At 36.7% G+C, this 19,295-nt stretch overlaps 1 protein-coding gene across 16 annotated transcripts in view; it reads right to left on the reverse strand.

The window, feature by feature from the left end:
• PAM (peptidylglycine alpha-amidating monooxygenase) overlaps positions 1–19,295 on the reverse strand; it is a 281,047-nt gene that overhangs the window by 85,879 nt on the left and 175,873 nt on the right. For all 16 annotated transcript variants that reach the window (XM_082620652.1, XM_082620650.1, XM_082620648.1 and 13 more), the window contains 3 exons: positions 17,598–17,685; positions 5,557–5,642; positions 3,959–4,042 (listed from right to left, as the gene is read on the reverse strand). In XM_082620652.1, coding sequence (XP_082476778.1) covers positions 3,959–4,042; positions 5,557–5,642; positions 17,598–17,685 — 258 coding nt within the window. The remainder of the gene's footprint in view (positions 1–3,958; positions 4,043–5,556; positions 5,643–17,597; positions 17,686–19,295) is intronic.

The raw sequence follows: 19,295 nt of genomic DNA on the forward strand, positions 1-19,295 counted from the left end.
TCATTCTGGCCTTCCAGAATGCCTTCCAGGCTCGCCCTGGCCCCCTAACACCCCAATCTTTCTTCATAAGGCTGGTAGCTTTCCTATGCACTCAAGCCTAAGACTGAAGTGAAAATCTGATCAGGTTACTGCTGATAAGCACTCTGGGTGCTTTCAGAATAAAGTCCTAACACAGATCTATATGGTCTGGTCCCCACCTTTCAGCTTTCTTCTCCTTTCTTGCCACTTACCCCTTTGCATTTCACACTCCAGTAAGGCCAAATCACCAAGAGTTCCTTGCGGACAAGAGGCTTTTCACTCCCCCATGGCCATGCACATACTTCTACTTCGTTGGGAACACGTCTTCCCCCTGCTCCCACTTATCTGCTGTCTCCTGATCACCATTCAAATCTTTGCAATGGTTTCATCTTCTAAGAAGCCTTTCCCAGACAACGTCCCGCTGCCCTTCCAGGCAGACCTGTTCTGCTCCACCTCTCCATGGCCTCCATATCTGGGGTGTGTTTCTATTACTGCCTATAGACGCACTGTTCCTGTGTTTGTCTCTCCTGCTAGAATGTACTATACTCCTTTGGGCAAGAAGATCAGTATACCCAGCACTAGCCCAGGTCTGACATTATGATTGACATGGCATTTAATAAAGTTGGTTCCTTTTAAATGACACTTTACAGTTTCACATTCTGCTCAATTTCCAAAATGAACAACAACCAAAACAAAACAAATATTTTGGGTATTCCACAGACCTATCTTCTCCTACTACTAGGCCTCCCAGTCCAAGATATAACCAGCTGGCTTCAGGTTATGTTCTCGCTGATACTTTATCACATTCCAACAAATTTGAGAAGATATTTTACCTTCACTGTTGATGCTTTATTAAAGAGAAGTCCTAGGCTTCTCAACTCTTAAAACCTTCCCTGTGTGGAAAAATGCTCATACCCTTAAGCCAAACATTTTCCCACTTTTCAATAGAGTGCAGTGATTTCCTCATAGTGTTAATCTGCTTCTGATTTATAATTTATATTCTTAAAAATATCATCAATAGTTCTAATACCGTGAAGTTCAAATCTTCACTGACACTAAGATGATTATGTATATATATATAAAATATATATAACATCTATAATGCATTTTTAATCATTAAAAGATATGTTATAATTCCACTTCTAGGTTCATCTGGAGATAAGCGTGTGATCACAATATAGAACCTTTTTAAAGTATAAGTCACTTCTTATAGTTAATCGGGCACATAGAGATTTACTTTAACTCTTTTTTGTCAGGAGGGTATGAATGGGAATGCAGCGCACAAACTGGCAGGTACTGGCAGGTATTTAACATAGCGCTTATATTTGTGGAATTTAAAAACATGAAGAGAATGTTATAACATTGTAAAGGAAAAAAAAAATCACATGATCCTGTCTCTCATGCTTATTGACTGTTTCCTTTTATTCCTTGTTCCTTATAATCCTTGGAAACATACAAGCATACATATGGTTTTATGTAGTCTGTATAAAATTTTATGACTTGCTATTTTTGTTGTTATACCATTTATTTAATTAGTCCCCTATTAAGGGATGTTTGTTAACTTTCCAGGTTTTCATATTACTAGTTAATGGTATATAAATAACTGTGGGTAGGTAGCTCATTAGAAAACAAACAAACCAAAAAATCCAACAAAACCCTTCCTTTAGTTTAGGATGAAAGCCTAGAGCAAGATTTTAATGTTTTATATAAAATGTATATGATATGATAAAGTTGCTTTCTAAAACACTGCACTAATTCACAAAGCTCCCCAAACTAGCATATTCATCTAAGCCCTGGCAGTCCTGGGTTTTATAACTCAATCTCCACTCACACCCAATTAAGTAAACGCAAAATGCTCTCTCGTTGTTTTAGTGAGATCTGATATTTTCCCGCGTGTTTACTTACTATTCTAAGCCATGTATACTTTAAGGCACAAGATAGTATCTAATGCTACTGAAAGAATTATACGGGTGAAATTTTTTGTTTACATTTTTATTACATTATCATAAGGTCTATGAATTATAGGTCCTACCTCATATGCACCTTCTTTTAGAAAAATGGTTCTCAAAAAAGTGAAAAATGAAAAATTAGTAAGAAAGTTTCTAATCAGTCTCTTATAGTAAATAATAACTATACATTTATATATGAAATATCAATACTTTTTAATTACCCCATATTAGACATAAATTATAAAATAAAATTAATTCCTCATCGGTAAGAAGTTAATTTAAATTATTACAGTAATATGTTTTAAAAACTAGCATATTATATGTATCATCCATTTCCCCTGGGGTATCAGTACTGTATCTGTTAGGAGGTACTACAAAGCTCAGGAATTAGGCTGAAAAGTCAAGTCTAGGGGTGGGGTCCAGTATGTGTGGACACTACCAGCTACTTTAGTTGTGGTAATTGGGGAAAGCCTTCCTCACTTCTTTGGAAAAATAATAGTCTTGTCAATGCTTTGGAAGTCAGCAGTCTTAGAATCTGCCTGTTCCCCTGAAACCAACATGGTAAATTTTTAGAGCAGATAATTTGTGTCTTTGTTTCTCAAACATGAACATTATTTATTCCTCTGTTTTCAACAAAACCTTGGCTCAGCACTACAATTAACAACTTAAGATTTTAGGTCCTGTTCCAAAAATGGAAAGCTATTTATACATAACTCAAAGCATATTTTTTATAAAAAATCAGGTTTTACTTGGAAGTTAGGTTCATGAGCTGGTCCACAGGAGCTTGTTTAATCGATAATATATCTGATTGTAGTACTAATTATAATTTTTCATTATATAAATTTATTCTTTTAAAAAAAATTTTATTGGAGTATAGTTGACATAAATTTATTCTTTCTAATGTCCTTTTCCAGAGGAAGACTGCATTTATTGTCCCAGTCCTGAATGCTGAGAACCTATGGAAACCTTCAGCATGGGGTACTCTCAGCAAAGGCCCCAGAGGATATTTCATAGGCAGAGATGGATATGTACTTCTAAACTTAGTTGCTGGATAGAAGGCTAATGCATCTAGAGAGCAAAATGTATTAGGTTAGTTAGTAGAAAAATAGTGTTAGAGAACTCAAGAAAACATGTAGAAGTCAGCAAGACAAAGTAGAAAGGCTGACAAGCCAAGAAGAAGACTGCTTAATATTTACACTCCTGTGAACACCAAAGTGTGAACCTGGAATGCAGTTGGAGTTTGACTAAATGCAGCAGAAGGAATAATAAGCCCAGTCTTGGTTGCCTTGGGAACAGGGCCCTTTCCTCATGTTAATGATTCTATGATAAGAAAAGGAGCACTTAAACAAAGTGCTTGGTAATATGGGTAGACCAGCAAGTGTCTAGGGCAGTCAGTGTTCAGCAGCCTCTATGGAGTGTGTGGGGTCCGCGCATCCGTGCAGTGGGCAACAGATGAAGTGGCAAGTGTGGATTACAAATAAACCACTGCCATGAACCTGAGCATTTGAGAACTTTTTAAAATTTTTTAAAAAAGAGTAAATTTATATAATGAAAAATTATAATTAGTACTACAATCAGATATATTATCGATTAAACGTTTTGTGTTAACAAAACATGCTGACTCTCCAGTGGCTTGCTTCTAGTAATATAAATAAATTACTAGTCCCTATTCTTTCTGACAATGCTGCTAAGAAGGAATCTTTTAATAGGAGACGGTGGATAAGATAATACATTGGAAAGGAAGAGAACCCTGAAGTCAGCATAAGAGAAAGCACAGTAGGATGCATAAGAGAATATGTGCATAAGAGATTATAACTTTCAAAATAAAAGTCATTTCTTCAATAGTCTCAAATTCCAAGAGACAAAAGCAGCTGTTTAATAGTGGGCAGAGGGTGTAGTCAATTCTTCATTTTATCATATAGAAAACAGTATATATATTTTAAACAATATAGTATTGAAGTTGAGCTTAGTTCCAACATTTCAAAACTTACCTCTAAAAGCACTAATATCCCCATAGTGTACTTGTAGTACAAAGTATTTGCTTCCGGTCTCTCCTCCAACTCTGAATCCAACACCTGAAGATATTCAAAAGAAGATAAATTAATATTTTAGAAATGTAAGTTAAATAGAGCTAATCAAAGGTTGCTGATCTATGAAATCCAAAGGGAAAGAAAATAGCACATAATATATGAAATTATGTTATGTGAAAATGGAAATAAACTGGACATTCAATGAAAATCTCTGATATAACCTATCATTCCTTCTCTAAGCTCTGACAGAATTCTATTCGTAGTCTCCACTTCAGAACCAGAGTGAACACTTACACTTTAAGAGGACAATTCACTCATTTTTCAAGAAACAGAACAAAACAAAACAAAACAAAATTCTGTCCCTGTTGATTACATTACAGACATATATAAACCCATTCTTTCGTTTTGTTTTGTATATACTCATATTCATTTTTATTTTCTGATTGAATATAGGAAACAGACTTCTTAGGACCATCTCAGGAAATTGTTTTTCTTCTCATACAAAAACAGGTATCTGCAAAAGTATCACTGAAGAAACCAGTTACCTACTAGATTATAATGCCAATAAAGCTTTGGAATCTGAAGGGTGCCTAGGAGTCTTACTGTTAGTAGAGTTTGCTAGTAAGCTAAAAAAAAATCTACAGAGAAAATACTTATAGACAGAGAAAAAAATTTTTTTTAATCTTCTCTACCAATGGATCTTAAAAACATCAACAAATCTATGACAAACCTCCCTATTAGTTTCCAAACTTGTTTAATAGTGGCTGCCTGGTAAACTCTAGAGAGGATTCTGACACTCATTTGAAGTAAAGCAAAACAGAAATCAAACTATTGGGTGAAAGAGAGGCTCAAGGATGTACTGCACAATGCATGGAATATAGTCAATATTTTGTAATAACTATAAATAGAAAGCAACATTTAAAACTGTATAAAAAGATTAAAAATATTAAAAATTTTAAAAATTAGTGCAGGCATGAGTTAGGGAGGCATCACAAGATGCCATCCCTCCATCCCTAAACCACGGCAGTCCTATTCTGTTTCAGAACTATACATTCACTTTGATACTAAGAAAGATCCAGGTAATAAAGGAGAGTGTGGTAATTCACTCACACATTGGAAGCTATGAACGGTTTAGAGGTGAATTCAGAAAGCCAGCTGAGGTTTGGCATCACATTAAATACCCAGGTTCCAGGACTATTAAAAATCTGTTTGCTGAAATGGCAATTTATTTAATTCCTAGCTCTCTTGGCTCGTGAAATGCTCCTGCTGTCAAGAACCAATGTGCCTCAGGCCAAAGGTGGCTTGAGGTATACTCGTTATTTTCTAATTCTATCTAAACTGTTGTGTGAGCCAAATACTTATCAAAGAGAGGCAGAGAAAGAATAACAACCTAAATGAAACCTTTTCAATATAAAGCAGGCAATAAGGGTACTTTTTAGTGTGAAATTGCAACATAGAACATGGTCAAGAGCTGTTGGAAAGAACATATAATAAAAAGTACTTTGGAATCAAAAACTAAGCAGTTTAATATAAGGCTATCCAAGAGGCCTCAGGTATACCTTTGGGGAGTCTGGTTGGGGGAGCATTTCTTGCCCAGGCATATAGAATATTGGCTTTATCTGTACAGGTTCCTTCATCACAAAACCTGAAGAAAAAAAAGTAGCTATAAGTGAAGATTCAATTAGTAAAGTGCATAAATCTCTTCCCATGGGAGGAGTGGGGAGGGAGTGGTATTTGAAAACAAGGTAAAGAAAAGTACATCAATATACCATCATTATAGTCATATCAGCTTTAAGACTGTAAGGGACACTGGAGCAAAGAACAATTTTATATGTGAAAAAGCACCTATAAAGGGAGATTTGTTTGTTAGTTGCCTGATGTGAAACAATCCTGTGAGGTAGATATACAGTTGAATTCAATATGTCCATCCTTGGAATGCACTCTATGTAATCAGGTAGAAAAGTACGCATTACACAAAGGGTGTGTAAACCAAAGCCAATGCAGTGGAAATTTGGAAGTGGACTAAAAGAAACATCATATGCATTTCCCATTTGGGGACTGGTGGCATTTATAGTGCCTACCCTTTGCAGGGTGAACAATACAAGTATATCCCACTCACAGGGTTCTTGTGGCTTTTTTAAAGTTTATGAATACTGGTTATGCCATTTATAAATTGTTTCAAGTCACTCAATCTTACAGAGCCTCAGTTTTCTCTCTTGTAAAACAGGGATAGTTATACTTACTTCACAGAGTTGTTCTATAAAGTAGATGATATAGAAATGAAAGCACTTCATAAACCTCAAAGCACTATACCAGCGTTCTGCATTATTTAACAAAACATTTACTTTATCTAAAGACTCACTGTTGAGAGGCAGTGTTATATGCTCAAAGGAGCACAGGCAGAAAGACATATCTGGAGTTGAATCCCACAACCTCCTTAACAGCTGTGTATCTTGGACATGTACATCAGCCCTCAAAGGCCCAGTTTCTGTGTGGAAACCTCTCTGATGGGGAGTGGTGGTGGTAATACGTGTAAGGCACCCAGCACAGTAACTAGCATGTTGGTATCTATGGTAGATCCAATTTCACAAATGGTAAGCTGTCTGACTCCAAACCACACATTTTTTCCCCATTACACTACATCTCTTAGTTGGTTCTGTTATATAATTTGACTTGTTCAAAACACTGTTGGGTGACATTTTCATGTTGCTTTTATATATTTGTGTTTTGAGAAACTGGCACCAAGCAAGGTCAGAGTCAGGAGTTTAGGCAGATCTGAAAGGTCTGAGGACCGTCAAGGACAAGGACAAAAACAGCTTCTTGGCTGGGAGGTTGGCTCACACAGGAGAAAAAGTGCATTGCCCATGCCCTGGAAGGGAAGTGAAGGCAGACCGTGGCAGCTTCTGCAGGGACTCCTAACATGCTTCCTGCTTACAGCCAGAAATGGTGGGAGAGGATAGGCAATAAGTGCAGACAACAGTTATTCATCTGAATAAAGGGCCAGGAACCAGGAGGTCCCTATAACGTTCTATTTAGCAAATGCTCTAGCTTCTCTAAATCAGGCTGTAGAAAGAAATTGGGTAATGTGCAATGTAAAGCACATCAACCAGTGGTTTCTTACTGTTCACTGTCAAAAACGATATACTTATGATGCAGGATCATTAGCATGTGAGACGCGTGCATTGGAACAAATGTCTGTGACATCCTTGTGCCAAGTGTGCTAAAAAGCGTGGGCTACTGGACAGTACACAAAAGCATAATTTCCCTCCTTGGCCTCATGCTATAATAGTTTAAGAAACGAGATTGTCAGATGTGATGAACTTGGTATCTCACTGCTGTGAGCTACTAAAATTTAAAGATCTTGATGGCAATTTTCATAGCTTTCGACAAAGATCATAAATATACAAGTGCTTAACAGCAATGTGATGACAGTCTTAGGTTTAACAAGATAATTGCTTCCTCTGATATGGAAGTCAATTCAGTGTATGGCTAGAAAGAACCAGAATGAAACATAACAGAGAAAACTGGTTTAGTAAAATTTTCTAAGCTACATATTTGATTATGTCATTTGCTGGCACAAATTCTTTCAAATGCTTCCCAAAAATAACACCAAAATAAAATCTAAACATTGTAGTATAACACATGAGGCTTTTATGATCTGGGCCCCTATTATATCCCCAGAAAAAAAAAAAACCCTTTTCAGTCATGCCAAGTTGCTGCCAGTTTCTAACCTCTCTCTTCTCCACTGTTCTCTTTCTGGAAAACCCCTTCTCCAACTCTCTGCCTGACAACCTTGTTCTCACCTTCTCATTCAAGATTCACTTCAAGTCTTCCTCCTCAGGGGAAGCTTTCTCTGATGCCCGTCCCACCCAACTTGCATTCTTTAACCATAGCACACGTCCTAAGTATCAGCTTGCTTATCTCCTCTCCAACCAGACTGTGTAGACTTTGAGGTTTGGGTCATATCTTTCACCCTGTACTCCCAGCACCTACAGCCCTGCCTGGCATTTAGTAAATATTCAAGAAATGTTTGGGGAAGTTAACTTCTAAATACTTTTTTTTTTTTTTTTTTTTTTTGCTGTACGCGGGCCTCTCAGTGTTGTGGCCTCTCCTGTTGGGGAGCACAGGCTCCGGACGCGCAGGCTCAGCGGCCATGGCTCACGGGCCCAGCTACTCTGCAGCATGTGGGATCTTCCCGGACCGGGGCACGAACCCGTGTCCCCTGCATCGGCAGGCGGACTCTCAACCACTGCGCCACCAGGGAAGCCCTCTAAATACATTTTTAACTTTTTATATACAAACACAAATAATTGAATTGGCCTAAGTTTTATTGTACTGTCAAGTATAACATTTAAAAAAGATATTAAATGACAATAAATTTGAATTATCATTTGCCTGGAATTCTGTACAAATCGGCTCATACTCACTCTCACAAGACATTGCAAGTATAAGAATAAGCTCAGAGACTTTAAGTAACTTTCAAAAGGTCACACAGCCAAGCCATGATTCAAAGCTCTGGCTGTCACACTCCCTATATCTCTATTCATGAGACTGACTTACAGGCAGAGACTTCATGGTATTATATGAAGATCAGCTTTGATGATTACTCTCATATCTGAACTAAGTTGCAATTCGAGTATGCAATTCTAAAATCAAATTTTAGATAAAATAAGTTCTTATTTGTGAAGAGACAATGTTTCATGCTCTCAACTGGTCTGGTAAAAGAAGAGCTCCAAAAGCAAACTTTGATTTGATTTTAAAATCCTGTTTTATAATTTTTAAAAAATTGTATAAAACTCAAGGCTGAGTAAACGATGACTCACTGGAGGGACCTGGGATATTGAAACTCATTCTAAAACTTAATGAGTGAGAGGACTAAGTGAAGAGGAAAAACAAGAGGCCAAGAGAAATCAGTCCTACAATGGATAACATAAAGGAGTGGCAAAGAACATTTGGATAAACTCGCCGCATCTTTTCATTTTCAAATTTCCAGTTCCCATTTTAAATGGAAACAGTGTCACATTTTCTCCACATAAAATGACCAACAGAATAAAGATAGTATTGCATATGTTGGCTTTCCAAACAGTGTCTTGTAAAAATAGTGAGAATTTTTACTATTCTTATTGAGAAGAAGAATATTAAGGCTAGGAAGCAAAGCAACCCTTGATCAACAGCTCTTGTAATTTCAGGCCTCATCGACCAGGTTTCTTATTCTTATAATTCTAGCAGCTACTCCTAAAGGCTTGTCTAGATTAAGCCAATTAATTGTGAAAAGATTCACATAGCTCCCTAGTGGTTTCTTAGTATTCACAGCAAAAATGATGAGAATTAACATTTGAAAATAAAACTACTCTGGATTCTTGGACCTTTGCTATAGAACCTTTTCACCTCTAATCTATGGGGAAACCATTCAGATGACATGAATATTTCCAGACTATGCCAAGCTCTGAAAAGTGCTAGCCTGTCGTTTTGGATTATCCAAATAGAGCATGATTGACTGTTAGAGTACTCCTCTGGTTCTATCTGTGAAAGGTTAGTTAAAACCCAAGGTTACTCAGAGAAAATCAGAACTGATAAGTCATTTCTTCTTTGGTCTGAAAAAATTTGTTTTAATAAAATTGTCATGCCCTAAAGTTAAGTCTGTACAGTCTTAAATTACAATTTTAATGCATTAAGCATCTAACAGAATCACAGGAAAATTAATCCAAAGTCAGAAAGTTTCTTTAAGAAACGCACATAAAAATCAATGGCATATGTGGAATGTCCTTATTTTTCAAAATTACATCCAGCGTGAGTCAGGTATTCAAATTTCATTAACTGCTCTATAAACCCACAGAACACATTTCCCAATTCAGACAAATCCTATGTGAATTTCAATGCAATGTGTATGCATTAACATAGTAATTAGAAGGATACTTAATGGGAAAGCTAAATAGGAGAGGTGATTAAAAGGCACCAGCCTGAAAAATAGCACCACAATATCTAGGCATCATCCTTACTCCCCACCCTACCCCTCTCCACCAACAGATCAGAGAGGCTCTAAAGTCCACAAGAGCAGAAGGTATATCTGTTTTGTTCACACCAAATTCTCAGTGCCTAAGAATGCCCTTGGTACATAGTGGATGGTTAATAAATATCTTATTAATAAATGAATAAAGAGAATAGTTACCATTTATTAAGTACTTCTATGTGCCAGGCACTGCACCAACCGTATTACTGACATCCCCTCACTTACTCTTTGTGATGGTCCAATCAGGCGGGATTAGTAGCCCCATTTTACAGATGAGGAAACAGACCAATACAGATTAAATAATTTGACCAATGTTTATTACAACTATCAAGTAGTAGAACTGAGATTTGAACCCAAGATGCTCTGATTTCAAAGTTCTGGCTCTATATTAAATGTTATAGCACTGTGCTATAACACTGCCATCCTATTTAACATAAATACTCGTCTTGTGAGAAAATAATAATATTCAAAATAATGTAATGCTGGTTTCTGTTTAAACTCTCAAAACAGTTACAACCATGCCATTCTATTTTATTAAAGTTGACACTAGTCCACTAAGAATTGGTCAGTTGCTAAGGAACTCCTATCAACACTTCTACTACAGGCACCTAAAACTTAGACATGGAATATGATCATTGGTGACCAGAAGTTAGAGCAAGATGCCAAATATATTTTAATGAAGATTCTTTATACCATTCAGATATGCAATATAATAATATGAATCTATTACAATATTAAAGGAGAAAAAGGAAATGGATGCAATTAATTTTAGCCTAGCAGTAATGCATGTCTAAACTTTGCTGCTACACTCAAAGACACATTTTATAATGCTTAGAACAAGGGATAGCACAGATTTTGGAGACTGTGTTACTTTTATTTATACTGACAAGGAATTTATGTATGTTAAACTTTAGAAGTTTCATTATGGCAGAAGAAACAGGGGACTGCAGAAGACATGCTGTGAATCTTGCTGTATAGTGTATGGATGACAGGTAGCTAGGATGTGGAGAGGGTGCTTAAAGGCAGTGTATGCAAATACCATTCTCAACCAAAGAATCATTATCATCATAAGGGAGGCAACAAAGCTGTAGACTTTTCTGGAAAGTGATATCACCCTAAAAAAAACAGTCATTTAAATGAGTAACCAAGCAGGGTGTCTCACATACAGGACTCTCTCTCTCCCTCTCTCTCTCTCTCCCTCTCTCTCTCTCTCTCTCTCTCTCTCTATGTATATATATATATTTATTTATTTATTTATTTATTTATTTATTTATTTATTTATTTATATGTTATATGTTTATATATATTTATATGTTTTAGCTACTTTTCTCTTTCCCCTCATCAGCATCTGTAACCCTGTGAAGACAGTGACATTTAAAAAGACACAGCAGGTGGTTAATAAATAGAAGCAGTTGAAAGGGATCTTAGCTAAAGCTTCATAGGATGGTAAAGCACTACTGCTTTAGCTTGAGAATGATTCCAAGTTAGAAAAGCTGGAAACAGCCTCATTTAACGAGCTGGGATTCTTCTTTTCAAAAAAGATTCAACAACCTGTAGAAGCCCCCTTAGATTTGTAAACAGTAGCTGGTCATAAGCATCATTAGAAATAGTTTCCAAATCAAATATTAATTAATAAGACTGAAAACAATAATTTTAGCTCTGCATAGATTTCGTCCAAGTACGAGACGTAATACAGAAGAAGCCCCAGTATTGTGAACACACAATCTTGGGGCTTGCAGTCATAAATTGCCTTAAGCCCTAAGTCCTGTGCTCAGCAGAATACAAAGTGCATAAGACTATACAACCTCACATCACAAAGAGAAAGTGCTCCAGAATTACTCCAAATGCCAAAACAATGTGTATAAACAAAACTATGATTTTCAAAGCTTGAAACTCTGAGTAGCTAACCACTCATTATTTTTTAAAAATGATTGTTACAGTAAGAATAAAGAAAGGTATTCACTGAATAGATAAATGGATATTTCAATTTCCAAGGTCTCCTAAAATTTACCGTATTTTCATGGAGAGCAGGAATAAATTTTTAATATCTAAATTACCTAGTTTTCAGCACCTCATTTCCCTACTGACTCCAAAAAGCCACAAAGAGCATCTGCTCAGTTATGGCTCATATTCAGCCAACAAATCTGGGGAACTTAGAACTGCTACACCTTGACTTAAGTCTGCAAGCACAAGTGGAGTCCAACAAATCGTGCTATTGCTATGCTTGCTCCAATCCTGGTGCTATCACTTTCCCTTGGTGCCTAGATGCAGTAATTGTCTCCTCCTTTAAAAGCCTGGGAAAGAAGGGATGAGACTTAATCTGACAGGTACTGCTGCCTTCCTGACATGGGCCAGCAGAGCTGCTGCTTTTCCATCAGCTGGTCCTTATTTGCATCCTCGAGAGGTCTGTTAATTTAGAATTGAGCACCAGGCCCACTCTAACTAGAAAGGGACCACCCCACAGTATATTAAAAGGTTCACATCAATGTATGCAATTTAAATGCACATGCATATAGTTAACTAGACACATTACCAGTGTGAGCTGCTAATTTGGAACGAGACACAAAAGACTGGATGGAATATGTGGAGAAAAAAAAACTTTAAAATTAAAATGACTAAATAATGAAAACTGCTTCATGCTGTGTCTACTATTTTCATGTGAACTTAATATAACTGTAAATATATTTTAATGAACAGTAGAAAGAGGCAATTACAAAGAGCAAAGGAGGGCAGCACAACAGTAAAACATCATCAGAATAGCTCTTTGCCGTCATATTAAAAGTGCTGCCTGAAGACAGGGGATGAATTATAACTTCATAATTTCAGGGGAAAAAATGTTTATTACAGATACACACCTATTTGCCAACTTGCTGGCAATGAAAACAGAAAACTAAAGTGAAAACGGGGAAATCCTAGCTAACAAACAGAAAAGAGAGGAAATCTGAGCTTGACACTTTGGTTGTCAACAACAAAAAATTAATCAATAGTGAATCTAAGAAAGAAATGGAAAATTTTATTTGAGCCAACTGAGGTTTATAAGCTGGGAGACAGTCTCTCAGAGAGTTCTGAGAACTGTTTGGAAAAGGTCAGTATATATGTGATTTTGGTGCAGGGAGTATGTGCAATCAAGCATACATCTCAGTAGAAGGTTGCTGCTGGTCACAAGGAACAGACATCTTAGTTAATGGTTTTAATGCTTTTCTAACTATGGGAAGATGCAAGAAACTTAGTTCATAAAATTTTCTCCTGAAAATGTCTATCTGAGGGCCAGTTTTGCCAGTTTTCCCAGAGCACAAAGTGCTTCATCGTGACCTTCACCCTGAACTCCTTTCAGAGTGTACTGTAGGTCAGCAACTGCAGTGGCTAATGGCTTGACTCTTGTAGAACTGGATGGTGGGCAACATTCTCTATCCTACAATTCCTTCTCTTTCAGTCTTAATTTCGACCAAAGTTTGGGAGGCATTTCGTGACTAATTTGTCCCTTGTTGCTAGGGATGCTCATTCCCAGACCAGGCAAATATTTTGTTGATAGGCCACTCAATGTGCTATTACTGGACTGGGTCCTGTTAACAGTAGCCAAAAGCCTCTGGACCATCTGTCTTACTAAGCTGTTATGGTCCAGGATATAGTTTCCTCTTGCTGCTTTTTCCCATATCTGGAGTTACACTATTACCATCATTGATCTTATAGGACTATATATTTGGTCAATGGTTTCAAGTCGCCTAATCATCATTAATTTTATCTGAGGCTCAGTCACATATTTGGTAGCATAAGAAACAATTATCTTGTAAAATAGGCAGAATACAAATAATACTGCTAGTGATGTGAGTAAGGTCATAGGTGAGGATTTAAGCTAAGGACTTACATTAGGTGTAGCCCAGCATCTCCCAGATTGTCTGACCAGTCAGTTCTGCACCAATCTCTACCGTTAAGGAAAATGATAATTGCCACTGTACATAAAGTTTACCAAAGATGTCTGCACGTACAAGGTGAGTGGTGGGTCATCGTGAGCCCTGACAGGATTGAGAAAGGAATGTTATCTTCTAAAGAAGTACACGGCTGTTGCCAGAAGAAGAAAAATTGATCTTTATGATTGACCAGATATTTCTGTCATTGGGGAGGTCTGATTAACACATAATGCAGATGCACAATGCACACTAGAGGGGAGGGAGGAGGCCAAAGGGCAGAGAAGAAATTTTATGTTTAAATTTTTCTTGTCTTGCCTTAAAATGTGAATTTTTAATCTCATCATGGTGTTAAAATATCCTCTTTGCTTTATCTTCTTTCACTAAAACACCTTTGTATTCTCAAAATGATTTCCTTAGGGTGTGAATGAGTTCTTGATATTCTTACACATCAAAAGCCACTGCTGGTATCATAACCAAAAATATATGTGAAAGTCTGAGAATGTTCATTTAAGTACTGTCAATATCATGGAGTAACTGAAGAATAGATTTGCAACTATAAAATGAGTGTGATAAAGTCCATGACTCAATGTAGAAAAATAATGCAAGGCTTTTGACACTGATAGATTTTTGTTATTAGTGTTATAATTCAGGTGGGAGGATAAGAGGTTAAGCAGTCGGAAAACATCCGCTGACTGTCTCCAGGGCTGAGCCTGAGTGGCATCGGGGGTAGGGAGTATAGGATGTTTCTGTGAAGCAACTGAAAAGTTCAGCCCATGAAATATGCTCTGAGCTCTAATGCTTTAAAGAGGCATGGATTTTGCCAAATATTGGGGGATAAAAAGCCTATCCCATTTTTAAATTGAGAATAAGGCTGGATTGTGAAAGCCAGGTCACTAGAACAGTTTTAGTTAATGTACATTTACTAGTTTGCATATTGAACAGATCCTATATATGTAGTGAAAAGATCCTACTTTTAAATGTTAGATGAACACTTTGAGCTGGTTAAAAGCATCAATTATTGTCCTTGGTGTACGGTTATAAGGTCCATTATAACTACTCTAGAGATAAACGGAATATATGCTGCAAGGCAGATTTTAAAAATCCATTTAAAATGACATGGGTATAGGGACTTCCCTGGTGGTCCAGCAGTAAAGAATCTGCCTTCCAATGCAGGGGACGTGGTTTTGATCCCTGGTCAGGGAACTAAGATCCCACATGCTGCAGGGCAAATAAGTCCGTGCGCCACAACTACTGAGCTCTCACCCCTCAATGAGAGAGCCCGTGTGCTGCAAACTATGGAGCCCACGCATGCTGGAACACACACGTCACAACTAGAGAGAGAAAATCCACGTGCCACAACTAGAGAGAAGCCAGCACGCCACAATGAAGAGCCCGCACCACAACGAAAGACCCTGCATGCCTCAACAAAGATCCCACATACCACAACTAAGACCTGACGCAGCCAGAAAAAAAATAAAGAAAATAATTAAAGAAAATAATTTTAAAAAATAAATAAAATGACATGGGTATAATGTCATTAAGAATTCTAATTATTCAGTGATGCAAGTCAATGGCAAAACACAGTGGCCTGTCTGCTTGAGGTGAGTTAACAAATGCAACTCACTCATGTCTCCAACTCCTAATAAAGATGTCTTTCCAATCTGATTCAGCATTTGTATGCAATTTATATTCACAGAATTATGGAATTTTAGAGCACAGAGGAGTTCTATAAATGATCTAGTGTTAGTCCCTTGCTAAAATGAAAAAATCAAGGCCAGCCCACATGGGATAAATAATTTACCCATGGAATCTAGACAGTTAGCTACACGTTCACTCTATAATGCTCTTTCAAGTAATATTTTAGCAAAAAAAAATACGTGCAGCAATTACTTTACTCAAAATTGCTGTTTTCACTCACATTTTTCTTTGAATTCTCTCTTTCCCCAACCTGGAAGTCTTTTGGAAATATATTTTACAAACTTAATTTCAAAACAGTATATTTAAGAATATTAATATTTTAAAGGAGGCAACATAATGTGTTTGCGCTGATATTCCCTTAACATGAGAACGGTGAATTATGCTTAGCTCATTGTACATAATTTTTCTTAACAATTAGGGCCATAATAACATTTAAGTGATGTTTTATTTTTTCACTCATTCTCTTGAACCAAGAGAATCTGCTAAAGCAGGTTTTACAAGCTTACATTCCCTCTAGCCATTTTCACTAATTCTAGTTCAAAGGTAAATATTGCTAATTTCACAAGACATATTTTTAAAACATAAGGACCAAAATGTGTGATTTGCTGAATAAGATTCAGAAAAGGCTGTCACAGAGTAATCTTTTAATGCCAGGATTTTATTTACAAAAATTTACTGAAGAGCAAAAACAGGAATGTCGATATCAACGGGTATTAACTGTGATTTGCTGACTCCATTTTTATATAAACCCAGTCATGTGAGCTGGGTTCCCATGTGATACGCCCCTTTCATCAAATAACTTAAGCCTATTAACAAATGCTTTGATGGTACTTGGTCCATGGAGATTTCCACTAATTGCCCTGTGCTTTTAACACTTCCAAATACATATTACAATTGTTTATTATAAAAATGACTAGAAAGCAGTCGCTGCATGCCTTGAATCAGCCTGATGAATATTAGGATGCACAGAGGAAGGTCTATCAGTCTACATGATCATGCTGGGGCAGGACCACAGAACAGATCCCTTTCCAATGCAAAGCAGGACACACCAGTCATTCTGGATTGTTAAATATGTAACAGTGATTCTGCCTATAGGTGCAAAATATGAGGCTTAAAACAGACGGCTATTTTCAAAGATCACTGATCTTCATGAACTACCAAAGAATAAAATGAAAGGGAAGATCTCAAGCCATAATTATGCTGTAAGCTTCTGGGGGTAGAAAATTATTTATCCTAGAACATCCCACAGCACCTGCTGCAGTTCAGGCATATAACAGGCATTTAACATGTTTATTGATTGTTCAAGACATGATATTAAGATTCACTGCAGTGATTAAATTCTAAAACTGCAACAGTTACTTGAATAAATGGGAGGCACTGTGGTAAAAGAGAAATAGCTTTAGATTTGGAATCAAACAAACCAGTGTTCAATCCTGGTGTGACACCAACCAGCCATGTTACCTTGAGCAAGTCACTGAATCCTTGAGCTTCAGACTTCTTGCCTGTAAAGTGGGGACAATAATACCACCTTTGCAAAGACGTTAGGCTAAATTTTCATTTTCATTTTAAATGGGGTATACAGATCACCTAGCACAATGTCTGGGATAAAAGAGTACTCAGTGAACAGATCCATGGTGCTCTTTGGGTTGAATCATGAACTTAAAGAAATAAACATCAGAGTATCCATTATCTCAATTTCAACCTTTCTTCACAAGCTGTCTCCACCTTGACACATTATCTATGAAAACAGACATATATTTATAAAGTCAGTGACAAAGACTGATGGCTGTGTTCCACAGCAGACTAAATAACTGTGATAATCAAACCACGACAACCATGTGATGCAAAAGAACAATATTGTTTTCTAAAAAAGACATGTTCTGCTTATTCACTAATCAGTTGTAAAATACCTGCAGAGATGCACTTTGTACTTATGAAAAACACATTTTCTCACCCATCTATGTACTATGAACCCATCCCTTACCAGTAATTTTCAGTGGACGCTGGCATATTGCATCCAAAAAGTAGCATATGATGGACAGTATCCATGCTGGCATGGGGTTTGAAGTCAACTGTTAAGAGAAAATGATACATGATCGTCAATACAAGTTATACTTCTGTGCACTAGTGTCACAAGAGACCCCAGCATTCAACATTTCAAGTAGCTGTATAACAAAGATATTTTGATGCTCTTATGACAGAATGCTCTGGTTGTATAAATTATCATATTCCTTAAGATGAACAAGATTTGATAATTTAATTTAGTAGGATAATAAACTATTATATAACAAAAGAGAAAATAATAGGCTGAAACTACAGATATACCCACACACACATTAATGAAAGCCCCCTTTTAAAGTGATGAGAGCATTGTGTGGGTATAAAATGAAAGTTCCAGGCTACGTATTCACAATATATTTCCTTCCAGAATTCAGTAGAGTTCTGAGCACCATACAATACTGCACAACATTGCACTGAAACAGAAGCCACAGTGAGTGGTCAAAACATAAACAAAAGGATTCAGAACACAAGTTTATTATCATCTTAAAATAACAGTGGCCACTGGATTGTGATATGGAGAAACAAGTTACTAGAAAAGGAAATAAAAGTGGAAAATGTATCTTTACAAAAATACACAAGAAGAAAAATGTCCTGGATGCGTACTGTGCACTTGTTAAAGGGATACTGAAACTTACACATTGTCATTTCTCTTTCTGTCCTGATAATAGTGGTTGAAAGACATTAAAATAAACAAAAGTCAGTTCAGAGGTAGAACAAAGAAAAATCAGGGATAAGTTATATTATTTAGTATGATCAATATCGAGCATGAGTTTTCTTTACTGGTTTGGGTGTGGCTCATCCCCTTTTGTCCACATTCAAAATGCTGCCCTACCGGGCAGTTTTCAAGTCACCTTTACACATAAAAATGCTAAATAGTCTAAAATGATCTTAAGTCTTGGGTGTGTGCAAAACTGCATCTTTTAGCTCTTTTTGTCTATTTGATAAAATTAATAAAACACCTTTTATTGTTGAAATGTATATCTGAGACATATGTATTTATAAAATAAAAGATGTTCTACATCAAACTATAGCACCATGACTTGCATAGTGTGGTTGATCAGAAAACACAAGGTGCCTACTGTGAGCCATCTTGACTCCCAACTTTCATGGAAAATAAAAAGCCTTTCATTTACTGCACTGAAAATAAGAATTTAAAGCCTAAAAATCACATCTTGAGATTTTCATACTGCTATTTAAAAAACCAACAAACAGAGGTTAGCTGGAAAATGGACTTGATATAACTTGAGGCTTTGTTTTCTGTTACCAAAGAATATAGTAAGTCTAGGAAAGTGAAGAAGACACTTTGGAAGGAAAGAAACAATTAGAAATTACAATAGTTCCCAAATCATAGAAAATGATATCATTACCAAGCCTAAATTTGTTACAAAAGAAATGGAAGAAGGATTCTACCTCCATAGGTTCACTCTCAAGTTGAGTGTGGGATTTCTTTCCCCCCTTCCAGAATCCTCCCAGGGGATCATTCCTCTAAGGAGGCAAATTGAAAAGGCCCTGAGGTGGGAGTACCTAGCCTTTGTCTTTTACTCACTTTACATTTATTTTGGTATGTGATGCAATTTGCTATCTTATATTCATTTTTATCAAATGGCTTCTATCATTCTAT

The sequence above is a fragment of the Mesoplodon mirus genome, assembly GCF_964341445.2.
Source record: "Mesoplodon mirus genome assembly, chromosome: 5".
Taxonomy (NCBI): domain Eukaryota; kingdom Metazoa; phylum Chordata; class Mammalia; order Artiodactyla; family Ziphiidae; genus Mesoplodon; species Mesoplodon mirus.